A 17751-nucleotide genomic window follows, 5' to 3' on the forward strand; every position below is an offset into this window, starting at 1 on the left:
TCCGGGCCGGGCCTAAAAAATTTAAAACCGGGCCGGGCCGTGCAATTGGTACCTCTGCAGGTCTCTGATTAATATTGTGCAATTAGATTATATTTCCAAAATACTATTTATTATACATGCATTTTTTTAAATAGCGATTTATTTTTATTTTATAAATTAAATAGTAAATTAAATACAATATATTATATTCTCAAAATATTTTCCATTTTTATAAATTAAATATTAGTATTTTTTTAAAATGCAATATAAAATATAGTATATGCTCAAAATATTATTACCATTTTTTTATTTATATAAATGCAATATAAAATATAGTATATGATCAAAATATCCATTTTTATAAATAACAGTTTTATAATTTTTATAAATTCAATATAATATTCTCAAAATATTAGCTTTTTACATGTATTTTTTATATAATAAGCGATAATACTCGCTGAAAAATATGGTATAATACCTCATAGGTGAATTTTTGTATATACCAGGTCGAATATAATTTTAAAAAATTCCGAGCTGGGCCAGAAATTTTTAAATCCGGGCCGGGCCTTAAATTTTTAAATCCGGGCCGGGCCTAAAAAATTTAAAACCGGGCCGGGCCGTGCAAATGGTGCCTCTGCAGGCCTCTGATATAAAATATACATTTTATGATTTAAATATTATATTTGTAAATATAAAATTAAAATAATATTTTTTTATATACAAATGATTAATTGTCTAAATATAAATACCAGGAATTATAGCATTATTTTAACTGATTATTAATTTTTATTTTTTGATTGTGGCACTAGCTTATAAACTTATTTATCAATATTTTGCCATGGTATACTAAAATATTAGTGTATATGAAAACAATGTTGTTCACCCTATTCCCCACTCCTTCATGAAAGTAAATCAATATAAAAATTATCAAAAAAAGAAATAAAAATCAGCAAAGGAAAAATCGAATCCACATTTACCTCACCCACTAACTAGCCCCTCTTACTTTACCCCCCCCCCTTATATAATATGATAAAGCATCCCTAAGAACTCCCCGCTACTCTTCGAAAATCTCGTGAAGAGGTTTGGCCTGAAACAATCTTATGTTATTTTAAAAAAATTTCAAGTGTTATTTATAAGCATCAAATTTGATAAAAAATTGACATTTTTATTCAAATTTTTCAGGGGCTTTTTTCCTCTTGGTTATTTTATCTGGAGTTTTTTTTCCTATTTCCATAAGACGCGTAGCCAAAGGAAGTACCTCCCGCCCCTTCCCATAAATTATAAAAGGTTCTCATGAATTGTTAAGTATTCCTATTTCAAAAGGTTATATTCTATTTTAAATTATAAGAAAAATAAAATTAATTTAAATAATAAATTATTTTGTACAATAATGTTTTTCCCCATGAAAATATAGACATGAACTTAGCAAAGTAAGAAGTAATATTTAAGAATTTCACTAGATATATGTGTCATCGTCTCGCTTATTTTACAAACATTTGTAATTATATATGATCGATAATTAAAAATTTAAGCTAATATGACTAATAAAAAATTTATCTAGTGACTCATCCAAAAAATGGTCGGTTATTGATAAACCATTAAAAAAATGAAAATTTTATTTGCTCTTAAAAATTATATTATGCAATATACATTATTAGTTTTAAACTGATATGATACACCCATTTTTAAGATTAAAATATAGAAATTTCCATTCCGAAATCACAAATAAAAGTCATATCAACGATTGATTAGGTATCTTTATTGAAAGTTTAAAAATTTTATATATCTCTATTATGCTATCTACAAAAAGTGAAAGTATGATTTCTTTTAAACATAATTAACTAATTTCTATAATTATATTTTTAGAACGTTAGCAACATAAATTTGCATATTTTATATTATATTTTTAAAAAAAGGATGATACTTATTACGAGTAATTTATTGCTAATATTTATATGAATTATATAAAATTTAGATAGTTCAATATTTTACAATATAGGGTTTAATAAATAACAAAATGCAATGCAGTATGTGAATTGGAATCGAGAAAAATTGAATAAAATATAATATTTTGCATTTAACGGAGTCAATATATAATATATAATTCTGAGCTCTCTTTAAAATAATATACTATTAACGGCTTCTTCTAGGGCCATATCTATAGACAGATTCATATCCAAATGGGATGACTCGGCATCACCTATATTCGAAGATATATCATGGTAAGTATCACAAATATTTGAAGTATTAGAACCATAAATGGGTGATGATGGGATTTGACAATCATCGTTTTTGTCCCAATTTTCCATTTCGTCGTAGTTAAATTGAGGTGCAACTAAATTGAGGGCATTTATCAATTCAATATCATCTGTTCCATTCTTAGATATGTTATAATTTTCGGACAAAGGGCATACGAGTTCTTGGATTTGATTATCATTATTATCTTGGTAATTTGATATATTTGGATCGATAAATATAGGGTATTTACTAAGTCCTAATATGGAATGATCTAGGATACTCTTTATTGCGGTGTCTGTTAGTGCGCATTCCACATTAGCGCCATTGGAAGTCGAAACTTTGGCGTAGTTATTAAAAGTGTTACCTAATGTAAGCATGTAAAACCTGACTATTATACTTTTGAAATATATACCTTCAAAAATAAAATCTTTGGATTTTTCAAAGTTGTTTTGGGTTGTAAAAATATTTTCGTGAAATGCGGGTTTGAAGTTAGGGTATAATATTTGAGTTATCTTTTCAGGTGTTAAGATGTTTATTATATATTCAGGCCCTAAAATATATACATAATATACATATAAATTAAAACATCAATAAGTTTCATTATGTAAGTGATAATTTTCAGGAATAACAACTTATCCAATCCTCATGTAAGGATTTTAAATTATTTAAAGGGAGATTTTTAAATGTGAAAAATCGGATTTACCTTGCGTTCCCAAATCCTCGTATTCCGAATAAATTTCCCAAACTTTCATAATGTTTAAGGATATCGTATATTAAATTTTAGAAACTTACATAATGTTTAAGGATATCGTATATTAAATTTTAGAAACTTACATATCAAAAAATGGTTATGTACATGTACTTAATTTTCGATTAAAAAAGCTTATTTATTTTAGGCGCCCAAAACTACAATTTTTTAAAACTTTGACAAATTTTATTTGAAACTTTTAAATATTTTTCTTGAAATATGTTTTGTACATCTTTTTTTCGATTAAAATAACATTTTATTTTATTGTATTGGACATAACCTGAATATAATCTATAATATATAATAGATCAGCGACCTTAAATCAGAAAGCTTAGATTAATATGCATTCTTCTCCTCCAAAGATTAGTTTGTTAATTTAAATATTTCAACAAGGTGGAATTTCTTACCACAATCCTCCAATTTATTAAGTAATAAATATATTAATTTTCAGCTCAACTTTTCTCAAGCCTAACAATTAGAATTAGAATGGCAAATATAACCTAAACCCAGGTTTTTAGAATTTTTATTTGAACCTAAACAGAACTTAACTTGTTTAAAATTTTTCTTGAACCGTTCTAAATTTTGTCTTTTTAAATCTAGGTTCAAGGCGGGTTAAGTGCATCTTATATTAAATATATTTAGATAATTTGATATGTATATCATTTAAGTGAGATTTAAGAATTTAAAATATTTATTAATTTTTAGACTATCTTGTATGAATGTTAGATTATTGGGTATCAATGAGATATAGTAAATGTTATAAACAAACGCGTTCGCGAAAAAAAAGTTCTTGTTGAAATGATATGGCGTTCCTTTTATTTTCGACGCATGTTGAACGTGAACGCGCTAGCTTTTTATGTTCCTTCAATTTTAGAAAATCTTAATTTCCTTTAATTAATTTTTGGATTGTGATATTTCATTTCATAGGCATATTAAAACATGATTATTTTATTAAATAGATATATAAAGTAAAAATAATTAAATATTATACATTATAAACTTAGATATAACATATTTTTAGTGTGACCCTTTAAATTATAATCTAATCGTTATTATATAAGTTATTTTCAAGGGTTTTATTTTTATTAAATACAATTTAATTTAAAAATTTATATATTTCATAAATAAATAAATTTTATATTTTAAAAATTAATAAGAAATTTTATATATTAAAAATTAATAAGAAATTCTTTAATAAAAAAAATTTATTTATTCACTGTAATGATATTTATATCAAATTAATTAACATGGTTAATATAAAATGTGTTAAAAAATATAAGGCATTTATTTATATTAAATAGTGCTGTAAACGTTACTTCAAAAAAAACACGCTACTCGTTACGTCAAAAAAAGTAACGCGTTACCGTTACCTTGTAAAGGAACGAGCATCCTTGGCTTTTGTTGAAAAATTGAATATTATATATATAAATTTTCTATAAATTATATAAATAAAATTATACAAAAATAATATATTATAGGATAAGATATTTTGTAATAATTTTTATTTATTTTTAGCATCAATTGATTTTCATAATTTTTGTGACGTTACTTATCAGCACTAATATTAAATGAAATTTTAAAGATTATTCATAGTTTTGATCGAAAGTGAAAACGTTCCTTTTTTGGAAAGTGAACATTAAACGCGTTTGATTTATGTCAATGAATGAGTTTAATTTTTTTTAGAAATGTTTACAGCATCATATAAATAATATTAAATTTATTATATATACAAATCAGTGAGTGATACACCATTTGGGTTTCTCATATAAATAATTTATATTAAAATTTTATAAAAACTAAAAAGTAATTTAAGAGTTCCATTATTCACAAAATTGTTATAAAAGAAAATTAATTCTTTTCCCTAGACCAAGCCTTTATAATTTTTTCAAATTTAGAATGGAGTAAAAGAAGGAGACAGCTTGCTCCTTTTATAAAGAACTGTTAACAACTCAGTATTTTGTATAAACCTTCAAAAATTAAAATACCTATTTGTTCACAGTTGGTTTTATCCTGGGAGAGAATTTCCTTTTCAGATGAAAGCCATAACCTATCAATTAAAATATCTTCTAATGTGTTTGATGATTTCTAAAAAAATTTCATATATACATTATATGATAGATATGATCTTTACCAAACATTTTTCCCAAAAAAGGTGCTGATATTTTGATAATAAGGAGCTTTTCTTAATTGATAATCCATGATTTAGACAGTCAAATATTTTTTCATCTTTATTCATAAATAAGATATATAAAATAAGTAAAAAAAACGTTTTACTTCTATCTAATATGATGTTATCACAATTGTAAACATGGTAAGGAACTAAACCTTGACAAGCTTCTTTAAAAGTTAAAAATTTTAATTTATTTGGTTCTGTAACACACTTTTGATCATGTAAAAATTGTGAGTGAACACTAAAACATTTGGTGTAAAAAAAATTATAAAATTTTTACTGCATTCTTTTGGAATTACAATAGACATCTGAAATAAAGTGTGATTGTAAATATGGATTTGTTTTAAAATCTATATAATGGTTTTTAAAAATAATTAAATTTGTGATTATACCATTAACAAATTTTTTAGATGTTTCCAGAGATTTTGAAGTAGTAAATTGTGTGGTATTATTCAATTCACTTGGATTTGGTGTCAATTTATTTTTAGTATTTGTTTTTAAAACATTTTTAAATTGTGATAATTTTATGATTGAATTTAATGGATTTGATTTGCAAATATTTTTGGAATATGTTTCATTATATAAAGATTTTGAAATTGTTGTAGAAGTAAAATTTTGCAATTTAATATCAATATGATTGGTAATATTTGAAGTATCTTCATTCTTATTCAAAGATGTAGAATTTATTTTTGAATTATTAATTAATGAAAGCTGTGATAAATTTACAAGAGCTGGGCCATTATCAGTTTGTAGTATAGCAACTTGAGCATCTTGGTTAATATTAAGTTGTGTTATAGAAGTACCCTTAGCTAGATTAAAAAGATTAATTTGACTAGTGACTGCTTTCGCTTTATTAGAATCTGTTACATTGTTGAGAATTAAGTAGTTGTGTGGATATGATTTAGGATAACTATTTATTGTGGGAGAATTTGATAATGCAGATATAGGCTTGTTTCTATTAATTGAATGAATGAGGTTTGATAAAGATGTAATGTTAAAATTTGGAAGAGTGGTATAATTATTGATAGATTTGTTAAGTATTGTAATTTTATGAGCAGTGCAATCAAAATTTTGATAATCTGGTAAAAAATTTTTAACACCATTTTCTTTTAAATTAATAATTTTTCCATTAAAATTTCCCAAGCCATTTAATGGTGATTTGAATGTAGAATTCAACACTAATGGAGTATATTGCTTGGGTGGAGTGCATAAAGGCTCCAAATTACATTTTCTTTTTAAGGAATGAGCTTGCTTTTCTAGCTCTAGAATTTTATTATTTTCATAGCCCATAGTATTTAATTTAGATACAATTTGGATGGGTGATTTGTGATTAAGCCTTAAATCCTTATATTCATTTGATATTTGATCTTGAATGTCATTCTAAATTAACTTTTATATTACTTAGCAAATAAAATATCTTACATTTAAACTTTTAACCAATTCAGACAACCTTAAAATAAAGGTAGTTAAACTCAATTTACAATATATTACTTTGTATTAACTCCATTAGCCATACCATCCAAAAATCAGGTCATCTCACTAAAATATAATATAGTAAAAGATCTTAAATTTATGCTTTTTTCTCATAATAAATATTAAAAATACAATCATATTAAGGATTAACTAAGGGTTTTAATAGAGAAATGATTACAAATTTAATAATTAACATATTAAGCACAGTAAAGAATTCTCAAAATTATACATAATATATTAAATGATTATAAAAAGCGCGATAAGTGCGTAGAAATAAAATGATAGTAAGAATAATGATAAAAATTGAATAATTGTAAAAAAAACAAAAATTAACAAAATAAGCGATAATAATATTGGGGAAAACTTACATGTGGCGTATTATTTTTTTGTGAGCATGCGCAGCATTGTTAATTTCTATAATAACAACATTATTCCTTGTCGTTATAATTTAGGTTGAACTTAAATCTTATTATGTAATAACCATTTTAATTATGGAAATTATAGTATATTTTTCAATCTACAACTTATACTTCATTTTATATCCATATTTATTACGGTTTTTATTACGCGTAATAATACACCCGATAGAATGGATGATTTGTTTAATAATAATCTATTTTAATTAATTTTATTTTCAATATTATTAATATTGGACAATTGATTAACTGCGACAACAATTTATTAACATTTAAATTAACAAGTTAAAAATATATATTATAAAAATATTTCTATAAATCATTAATCAAAATTTTATTATATAATCTTTTATAGAATAGAATATTAATATTTAATCGATATATTATAATATCCATAATTATCACAGAAGTAAAAAAATACATTTAATTTAAGAAACTGATAGCACGAAGATAAGAGGTGGAATGTCATTAGGAGGAGAAAAACCCTAATTATTAGATGTAGTGTTGCTAAAAATCCGCCACAAATCTGACTTTTTAAAAGCACTAATTAGGAGAGATCAAATTAATAAAACAAGCATAATTAGCCTAAGTTATGATTCTCTGCCTTAAGTAAAAGCTCTCAAGGGCTCCCCAGAATTTTTTCTGATTTGGATAAAGAACTCTAGAATTTTTTAACCAGGTTGCTATAGTGGAGCAAGTGATTGGTATGAATGTTATTTAGAAGAATCAACACTGTTATTTGACTATTTTGATCTCTGTTCAGAGCTTCCTTTTTAAAATTGGAAGGTGAATTCCTATGCACTTTCCTTGTGACCATGGAATTCGTCTGATTCCATAAGGATGCTTACCTGAAATGATCAGAAAGCTCCAATGAGATTGTAAATCGAGCTGACCTAAGTCAAGAGATATGACTTGATTGCACCTTGAATGCTGAGTTTGCCGATCTGGATTACGATTGCAATGTAAAGGATGCGGCGCCATATTGTCATCATCAGTGTAACATTTGCTGAATCCATATGGTAATGAGAAAAGAATGTTGAGCCATAACTCGTGATTTTAATTCAAATTTGAAATTTTAAGATGGAATAATCTAAAATTTATATCCTCTGTCCTTGAATAGTTCATGGATGTGGATCTAGCCAAAGGTGAAAGACTCGAAATAAGGTATCAAAGGTGTTTTTTACAACTCTTATATCCCAATCCTTTTAAATAATAATTAAGAACTATTAAAATTAATTTGCCATGTATAGATATACAATTGGATAGGCAAATTTCAATAGATGTAGATAATTACCCTCTCTAGATCATGTTATATTTGCTTTATTTATATTTAATAGCTCTAAAACCTTTGTTTATATATTAGTCATTTTTTTTTGTGGTCGATAATATTTCTAGCTATTATTATTTTATTTATTTTTACTAAGTATTTATTCATCGGTCTGGCATAAAAAGCGCTTGAAATAATATTTTTTTCTGTCCTTTGTATAAAATGGGAAGAAAATACTAAAATAAATGTTATTACTTATTTTATTACACTATTATGGCATCCCCATCAAAATTACGTCCCGAAATATGTACTATCTCCTACAATCATCTTGTATTTATGTATCCATCGCTGATAATTTTTATAAATAGGCAAAAAAATGGTTATACGTGATTATTAATAATTTTTTTATAATTTTTAATAAGAGTTACCATTAGACTAATTATATACTTTAAAGCTTTACATCCACTTTTATAAGGTGGTACGGTATAAATAGCTTAAAAATAATTTAAACTTAAATCCACCCTATATGATTAATGTTTATCGCCATGTCAACATAAAAAGTGTTTTCTAAAAACTAACCGAATTCGATAAAAAAATAAATTCTTATTTTCATGATGAAATCTATGATAGATACTACTGACGCAGTACCGAGCCAATTGGTATTTTGTTTATTTTATTTGGATAGAGACTGGCATTGGTCATAATATATTTAAACCACAGACCATTTCCGAAAATTACTATTTTTTAAATATATATTATGACCAAATATGGCAGTCTCTATCTAAATAAAAAATAAATAAAATACTCAGACTTCATTTTGGGCGCATCTCTGGCCCGTATTTGCCAGGCCTTCGGCCGGGTTATCTTAGTCTATATATAGACATAACATATTTTTACATTATAGGAGGATATTTTTAATAAAAATAATAAGTCTGGAACAAATATGAAATATATTTTTATTAGATATAATAAAGTTTCGCCTTTTTTTTTTCTTTTTTACTTATTATATTGGTGCTTATATTTTTCTTTCCTTTATAACAATATTTTATTTCTATTTTTTTTCAAATTATAAAAAAAATCCTAATAATCCTTATTTCTATTTTTCCTTTTTTTCAAAATATAAATAAAAAACTAATAATAATAAAAATTCTTTTTTTTTCTATATATAAATATCTATTTAAATAATTTTTTTAATTTAAAAATAGCAATTTTTTAAATAATATATCACAAGAATGAATGCGCAAAAAAAACAAAAAATATTGATCACAAATAAAAATTAAAAGAATGAATGCGCAAAAAAAAATCAAAAAATATTAATCACAAATAAAAATTAAAAGATTGAATGCGCAAACAACATCAAAAAAAAAATTAAATCACAGAATAAACTGCTTATTATACAAATGAGTCCACGCTAACACGATACACATAACACGCTCCCACTAATTGAAAACCCTTCGCCTTTCACCTCTCACCCGGCATATTTATCGTCCCTTTATGGTGTTTTCACGAATTTATACGGTGGTTAGTTTCTTGAGTTTCCTCCCTTTGCGTGTCATTATTATCGATTTCCTGTAGAAATTATCCTAGTTCAACCTGGCTTCATTTATCGTTTGTACAATCCATTAACTATTTTGCCCCATCAACCATTATATGGTTGATTCCCTTATTATTATTATCAATCACCCCGATATTTTTATTATTATTATAAATCACCTTGGTATTGAGCTATTTTTATTATTATTATCAATCACCTTGGTATTGGGCTATTTTTATTATTATTATCAATCACCTTGGTAATGAGCTACCACAACTCTGGTTTCACTGTCCCCTTCAATTTTTCCCGGATATATTGCGCACCATACTAAAATGAATATTTTTCCACCCTGAATTTTTGATCAAGTACATCCTCCTATTGATACTCCCGATCGTATACTCCCGATCGTAACCTCTCAGGTTCCACGCCCTCAATTGATCCCGATGCCATACTCCCTCTCTTCCGTCGGTGAATTTCACTCGATTTAATTTTCGTCCCATGTTCTCCACGATCACTCCGGATTCCTATTTCTTATTACTTTCAAATGTTTGCTCTACCTTAAATCCGATTCATTCCCGGCCTCAGACAGCTTCTTTCCCTGTCTTGTCCGTTTCAACGAATCCAATCAAATTCTAGTTCTCCGTCCTAAAAACTTCTTCGCCGGCGATGGCTCCTCTCCTTTTCTACTGTTGTTATAATACGCCACTGCCACCCACATCTCCCCACCTCCATCCTTTGACTTTCTCAACCAATTCTTGACCACAGCTACCATCCTCTCTGCTTTTCCGTTTGAACTCGGATGATAAGGCGGCGCCAAAATATGTTTCGCTCCCGTTTCTACGCAAAAGGCTCTGAACTGCTTAATAATGTAAGCAGGACCCCCATCCGAGACTATCATCATCGCGACCCCAAATTTGGCCCATAAATTTTTCAACACTCTAATCACAATTTGAGTAGTACTTTCTCATATTCTACCCATTTCGAAAAAGCATCCACCACCAATAGATATATTTTATTAAAGACATCCAAATGGATGCGCTCCCAGGGCTGCGTTGCCTTTGGCCATTCACTTTCCTTATCTTTTCGAGGCATCGGAGCCCAAGAATTACATTTAACACAAGCTAGACTCATATACATACTCCCGTCCCCATTGTTTCTTTCCATTCCTTGATGTCCCGCATGAATCATGGCCATTACTGCTTCCCTTAATCTTTCCGGTATAACACTCCTATTTCCTCGCACCAAACATTCATCTATTATGGCCAATTCCTTTTGTATATATTTATAGGTATTATCCCCATCTTGCCACATTTTACGTCCCTTAAGCAGCGTCTAAATGAGCGGGAGGGGTAGGAACAGTTTGCGTCCTATTTTTTAAGGGGGTAGGGGGTAATCTGCTTTAATGGGGGTAGGATAAATTTTTTGGGGGGTTATCTATCAAATTTTGAGATGAAATAGGATAAAATTTATTTCTGTAAAAATTAATACTTTTAGTATAGTATTATTATACTACAATTCATCGACCAAATCTATAGATTGCAAACAATCATACACATTGTTTTCCAAATAAACTGTAATTTAAAAGTTTAGATATTTTAGCAAGCTCATAATACCATAATAATTAATTCATTGTAAATAATGGAGGTTTTAATTGAATTTATTATCTAAAAAATAAATTCTTTATATTCACAAAATATTGATAGTTGGTAGTAGAGATAGATTAATTTAAGTTATCCTCTATAAATTCTTTGAAAATAGTATCAATAAATAAATAGGTCAACATAATGATAAAGAGACACCGCCGCCAAATGAATTTTTTAGGGGGGGGGGGGGGTAGGCAAAGGTTTTTGAAGGGGGTTTACATCCAGTGAAAATTCTGTCATGTAGACGCTGCCCTTAAGATACGCTTTGATCCGCCTCAATTCTCGATCTTTCAAAGTAATCCTTTTAATTTCCTCCCACGTTACCGGCCCGCCTCTAGATATTCCAACCATAGTCCTAATCAATCCCTGCTCCCTTTCTTCTTCCCTTTCCTCTTGCTCTTTTTCCCTGAAATCTTCCCCTGCTCCGCATCTGGACGAAACATCTGGCAAATAATTTTCTCTCCCTCTGCGATATTTCACTTGGATGTCAAAACTTCTCACTAGCAGTAACCATCTTTGTAACCGGGGGGATAGCATTAACTCTTTATTGTCCTTTTTGAATGTACAAGCGGCTTATGGTCCGTGTAAATAACAAATCTGCGTCCAATTAAATATTCGCGACACTTAGTTAGGCCGAAAATAAAGGCCAAATGCTTCTTGCTCAATCACTGAATATCTGGTCTACGCTGCCCTAAATATCCTTGAGAAAAATAATACAGGCCTTTCAACTTCATCAATATCATGTAACAAGGCTCCTCCTCAGGGTCGTAGCCAGGAATTTTCACTTAGGGGGGCCAAGTGCTTACTTGGGGGGGGGGCACTATTTTTTTAAAATCAAACAAATAATTACGCATTCATATAAATTTTTTCCTATTTTTATTAAAAATTTAGTAACAAAATAATACTATAATATGAATATACAAAACAAAATAATACTATAATATGCATATACAAAACAAAATATTACTATAATAGAATACGGCGATTTTTATTTTTAAATTTTAATATAAATGAACTAAAAGATAAATTCTGCGTTATTCTTTTTTCATACGCCATTAATACTTTAATGTAGAGAACGAGGCCTCACAAGAAGCCGTTGATATCCCAATGATTATCGCTGCTGAGTAGCATTTATACAATTCTTTAAATGCATGATTATATTTTGTTTTATACATAATATGCAAGATATTTTCAAAATTATGATTTTCTTTAGCTTCCGAAGCTAGCAATCCTTTTGCTATCTTCATTTCATGATGCAGTGTTTCCATATTTAAGTTTAACAGGGATTTTAATGGGGCCATTTTATCTGATAAAAAATAATCAGGGTCAAGGGGGGACAATGTATTAAAAGATGAAAAAAGATTAAAATCATCTTCTGTAAATCGGTCTAAAAAACGATCCACAAAGTTATCTATAATTTCATAATATATCCTTTTTAAAGAACTCCAATTGGAGTCTTTTTCACAATCGAATTCTAGTTTGCTATCAACTAAAAAATCTTGGAAATTTTTAGGCGTTTTACGTACCCGTGATGATTTTTGGGGAGTAAGATTAAATTTTGATAGAAGTTTTTCAGCCTTAATCATAATCAAAGCAAAAGAATTATCACTTCTTTTATTTTTTAATATATTGATAGTAGAATCAATACAATTTTTAGCATCCACTAGATTAGTACCTACTGATTGTAGATACTTATTTAGTGGATCTATTGTAATTAATATCTCATAAATTACGATGGCTAATATAATGTAATTTATATTAATACATTGAGATAAAAGACCAGAGGCTTCGACTGAATCATGAATTGAAACCTCTGAATTAAGAGTTCTATTAGAAAAGTAAAATAATACTTCACCAATAGCCTCAAAATTCTCATAAATAATGCGAGATGTTTCCAAATGACCAGGCCACCTCTGGTCTAAAAGTCTCTTAAGGGTGTGGCCTGTATATTTACAGGATACGTTAAAACGCCTGAAAAAATTATACAATGCATTTGATAAATTAAAAATATTAGAAATAATAACAATATTATTATACCAATTTTGAACCACAAGATGCAACTTGTGGTTGTAGCAATGTATAAAAGGAACATTTTTATTAATTTTTTTTTGAAGAAGTGTTTGCACTCCTCCATTTCGGCCAGACATAACGTTTGCACCATCATATGCCTGGCTTATTATATTAGCTGAATTAATATTTAGATCAAGTTGCTTTAAAATGCAATCTGTAATGCTTTCAGCAGAAAGACACTCTAAATTAATGATTCCTATTATATTTTCTTGGATTTCCCTAGAAAAAATATAACGAATTATTATGCTCAGGTTTTCACAACCTGAAGCATTTTTTGTCTCATCAGCCTTAAGACAAAAAAAGGGCATCTCGCTTTTATTATATTTGTCTGAAATATGTTCAAGCACCATATTTGCCATAATGAATATTACTTCGTTTTGAATCTGTGGTGATGTATACTGGGCATTTTGGGGTATAAATTTCATAATTTTATTTAATTCAGGGTCTTTTTGGATGGTGTAGGAAAATATTGCTATAAATAGCCCAGAAGAATAAATTATGTTCTCATCTTTTGCAGCATCCGTAATATTTGTTGAACCAGTCCCACGGAAAGGTAGCTCTTGTATGCTAAGAAATAGCATCAAATCAAATATTGATTTAATATAATAGTGATAACGATTAATTTGATCACCTCCCAACATTTTAGTTATTTCTGTACCTTTGTTTATATTTTGATTTTTATCATACAATATTGTAATTGAATTTAAAAGAGCTTTTGAGCTCTCGTGTTATAGCAGTCCCTTCTTGGCAGCTAACGCATTTTTCCAATTTCTGAATCCCGTTTGTCCAAATTCATCACTTGGATTACACAAGTATTTCCTACATGGAAAACGAAAGGCAGCGTCAGCTTCTACATTATACTCCAACCAGTCTCGGCCTCTATACCATGATTTTTGAAATGATCTTTGCCTTCCATGGATATCTTTTTTCACGTAATTGTTTAATTTGATTTGGTTTATCCTGGCCAAAATCACCTGGGATTTGAATTGAACCATTAGAGGACTTTTTTGACACTAAAAATATTATAATTAATAAATTGTAATAAGGGAAAGGGTCATAAATAATAATGGTCATCAGGATGGGCCAAGGAAGGGCCTGCTGAAAATGAACAAACACAAAATTTATCTTGTATTTAAGATACAAGTATTTGCTATACTGTAGTGCCCAACCCTGATGAAGATTATCAGTAAAGTTGATCAGTAAAATTATAGATATTCAGTATTAAAAACTAGAAAAAGGTCATAAACGTTATATCTTTAAAGATTAACAAAAAAATATAATATTTTTATATTTATAAATCAATTACTAGTTGCCTCTTTGCAAAGAATATGGTTGGTGACGATATTGCGCGAGGTTCGAGTCAGTAAAAATATATTTTATTAACTCTATTGACTAATTTCTTTTTCTTTTCTTAAAGTATTTATACGTTTTTATAAAATATAAATTAGAATATAAACAAATATAAAAAATAAAATAATATAAAAAAAGTAAAGTTAAACCGAAAGTTATATAAATAAGGTTACGCAAAATAATAAGTAATATAAGTTGAATTACAAAAATAAAAAGTTAAGTTGAAAAGATAAATTTGAATTCATAAAATGTAATATAAAAATAAAATTAGATTACAAAAATATATAATTATAATAACGCAACATTCTCCCTCTTCTGATAATTTCATCGGAGAAGTCATAGAGAGTTTGTTGTTCTAGAAGTTTTTCCCGTTTCGATTGTATTCGGTTTCTTCTTGGTTAGCGCATAAGTCTCAAATGTTCTCGTAGGTTTGATGAAATCGTTGAACGTTATCGTTAGCTTGATATCCTTATCGTATTTCTCATATTTCATAATTAATCCAGTCGAATATTGGAATTTGGAATAAATCGGAATATATAATTTGGAATAGTTGATCAAATCAAATATATGAATATGCACGAATAACATTTTGAATTTCGGAACAATAAAATATATAATAAGGAATGATAATTTATGGAATAAGGAATAAAATTTTAATCCAGAATAAGGAATGATAAATTATAATAATTATTATATTATTTTTAAGTTAATCATAGCGTTTTATACTTTTAGCGTTTTATGCGTTTTATATTTTTAGCGTTTTATATTTTTTGCGTTTTACATTTTTTAGCATTTCATATTTTATAAGCGTTTAATTTTTCGTGTTTTAGTGTTTAATTAATTTTTGTTTATTTTCTATCTCCCAGGTTAAAATATGCAAATAATATATTATTCACATTTCCCTCTCTTTAAATAAAATTTTAAATTTCACACCCTAATTTTAATTCAAAAAAAAAAATTCTTCATAAGATGTTTTGAAAATTCACCACATAATTTAAATATATTTTTCTAAAATGAATGTTTTTTTACATAACTTTTTGTCTTCAAAGCTTTTAATTTCAAAAACTTTTTATCATATTAAGTATTACTTATAAGGGTTATTTGAATCAATCATGTGATTTAAAAATTACATTTTAACATATTTAAAATTAAGGTGTTTAGGATTTTTAATATTTTTAATTATATTTAAGAATTCATCTTTAGGTTTATGTTAATTTACAACAATTGGTCATCATTCAAGAAATCAAAAAATATCAATATTATCCATTATGATTTTACATTTTAGTAATTTTAAAAATTTATAACATGCCTTTATCCTGGCATGAAATTTTAATTTATAATACTTCTTACGTGGATTAGAATAATAAGTAACCATCATTGGTCTCACAAAATAGAATTCATAACCTATCGTTCAACTTCCATATCAGTTCTTCCTAGGTTGTCACATTAGGTTAGGTGCTGGCTATTATATTCCAGTCCAACATCCAGAGCCGGGACACCATAAAGAAAGAAGCTTTTTGCATGAAAGAACGTACTAAGGTTTGATTCTTGGTCATCTCAGTAGTTTAGGTAGTCACAATAGATAAGGTAGTCATAACATCACAATAGATAAGGTAGTCATAATAGGTAGTCATCTCCATGGTTAAGCACAAGGTAGAGTCATAATAGGTAGTCATCTCCATAGGTTAAGCAATCAACACAATAGGTAGTCATATAAATAGAGTCATCTCAATGGATTAAACAATCGTCACAATAGGTAGTCTAAATAGAGTCATCTCAATGGATTAAGCAATCATCACAATAGGTAGTCATATAAATAGAGTCATCTCAATGGATTAAGCAATCGTCATAGATTAGATGGTCATCTCAGCAGATTAGGTAGTCATCTTTTTCTAGTCCACCACCCAAAGGGCACCATGCAAAGAATATGGTTGGTGACGATATTGCGCGAGGTTCGAGTCAGTAAAAATATATTTTATTAACTCTATTGACTAATTTCTTTTTCTTTTCTTAAAGTATTTATACGTTTTTATAAAATATAAATTAGAATATAAACAAATATAAAAAATAAAATAATATAAAAAAAGTAAAGTTAAACCGAAAGTTATATAAATAAGGTTACGCAAAATAATAAGTAATATAAGTTGAATTACAAAAATAAAAAGTTAAGTTGAAAAGATAAATTTGAATTCATAAAATGTAATATAAAAATAAAATTAGATTACAAAAATATATAATTATAATAACGCAACACTCTTGACAATGAGAGACTGAGCTGCTAGATGAAGATGATTGAGTCTCTTCTTCGTCTTTATTTGTTTTAAAATCAAAATGTAATAATGAAACACCATAATCTCCTACTACTATTGATATTGTCAAAAATATAATAGAAAAATTTGGGTTAAATTTTAAACTATTTACCATCTTCCTCCTCCTGAGTGTAGTGAGGATTATTTTCTAGATTATTAGCTTCATTCATATCTTGAAATATGAGTGAATATATTTATTTTAATAATTAAAATTATTATACAAAAATGATAATATTAATAATAAATGTCTGTCTCTTATCTTTTATAAAATAAATATATATGAAATAATAATATATAGGTAATACCCTATATCAATATCATATAAGTCATGAAATAATAATATAAATTTATACTAACTATGAGAAGAATCAGTTTCTGAAATTTCTGATGTAGTATTACTAGATGTTTGTAGAGGTGATGTTGCTTGACATTTGTTTAACTTTAACTTAAAATAAGAGTTAATAACTGATTGTTTCTTCATAATTTTAAAATAAACGTTGTAAAATAAAATAACTGGTTATATATTATAATATAAATGTGATACCTATAGAGAA

The 17751-nt window shown here is 27.4% G+C and overlaps 1 protein-coding gene across 4 annotated transcripts; it reads right to left on the reverse strand.

Moving 5' to 3' along the window:
• Positions 1-1897: 1897 nt before the first annotated feature.
• On the reverse strand, positions 1898-6955 carry LOC135925651 (uncharacterized). Of its 4 annotated transcripts, none has more exons than XM_065461055.1 (10): positions 6627-6955; positions 6558-6585; positions 5528-6515; positions 5416-5485; positions 5240-5376; positions 5097-5191; positions 4951-5050; positions 2630-2767; positions 2468-2581; positions 1898-2422 (listed from the first exon to the last, which is right to left on the reverse strand). In XM_065461055.1, exons 1-10 carry the CDS (start codon positions 6647-6649, stop codon positions 2097-2099), a joined length of 2019 nt encoding a protein of 672 aa, XP_065317127.1. In that variant the 5' UTR covers positions 6650-6955; the 3' UTR covers positions 1898-2096. The 4 variants fall into 4 exon arrangements, with proteins under 4 accessions (XP_065317127.1, XP_065317129.1, XP_065317126.1 ...); XM_065461057.1 differs by having other exon boundaries at positions 1900-2179; positions 2234-2581; XM_065461054.1 differs by having other exon boundaries at positions 1901-2581; positions 5419-5485.
• Between the last annotated feature and the right edge of the window lie 10796 nt (positions 6956-17751).

This window comes from Gordionus sp. m RMFG-2023, chromosome 3 (genome assembly GCF_954871325.1).
Source record: "Gordionus sp. m RMFG-2023 chromosome 3, tfGorSpeb1-WG-v2, whole genome shotgun sequence".
In the NCBI taxonomy this organism is placed as follows: domain Eukaryota; kingdom Metazoa; phylum Nematomorpha; class Gordioida; order Chordodea; family Parachordodidae; genus Gordionus; species Gordionus sp. m RMFG-2023.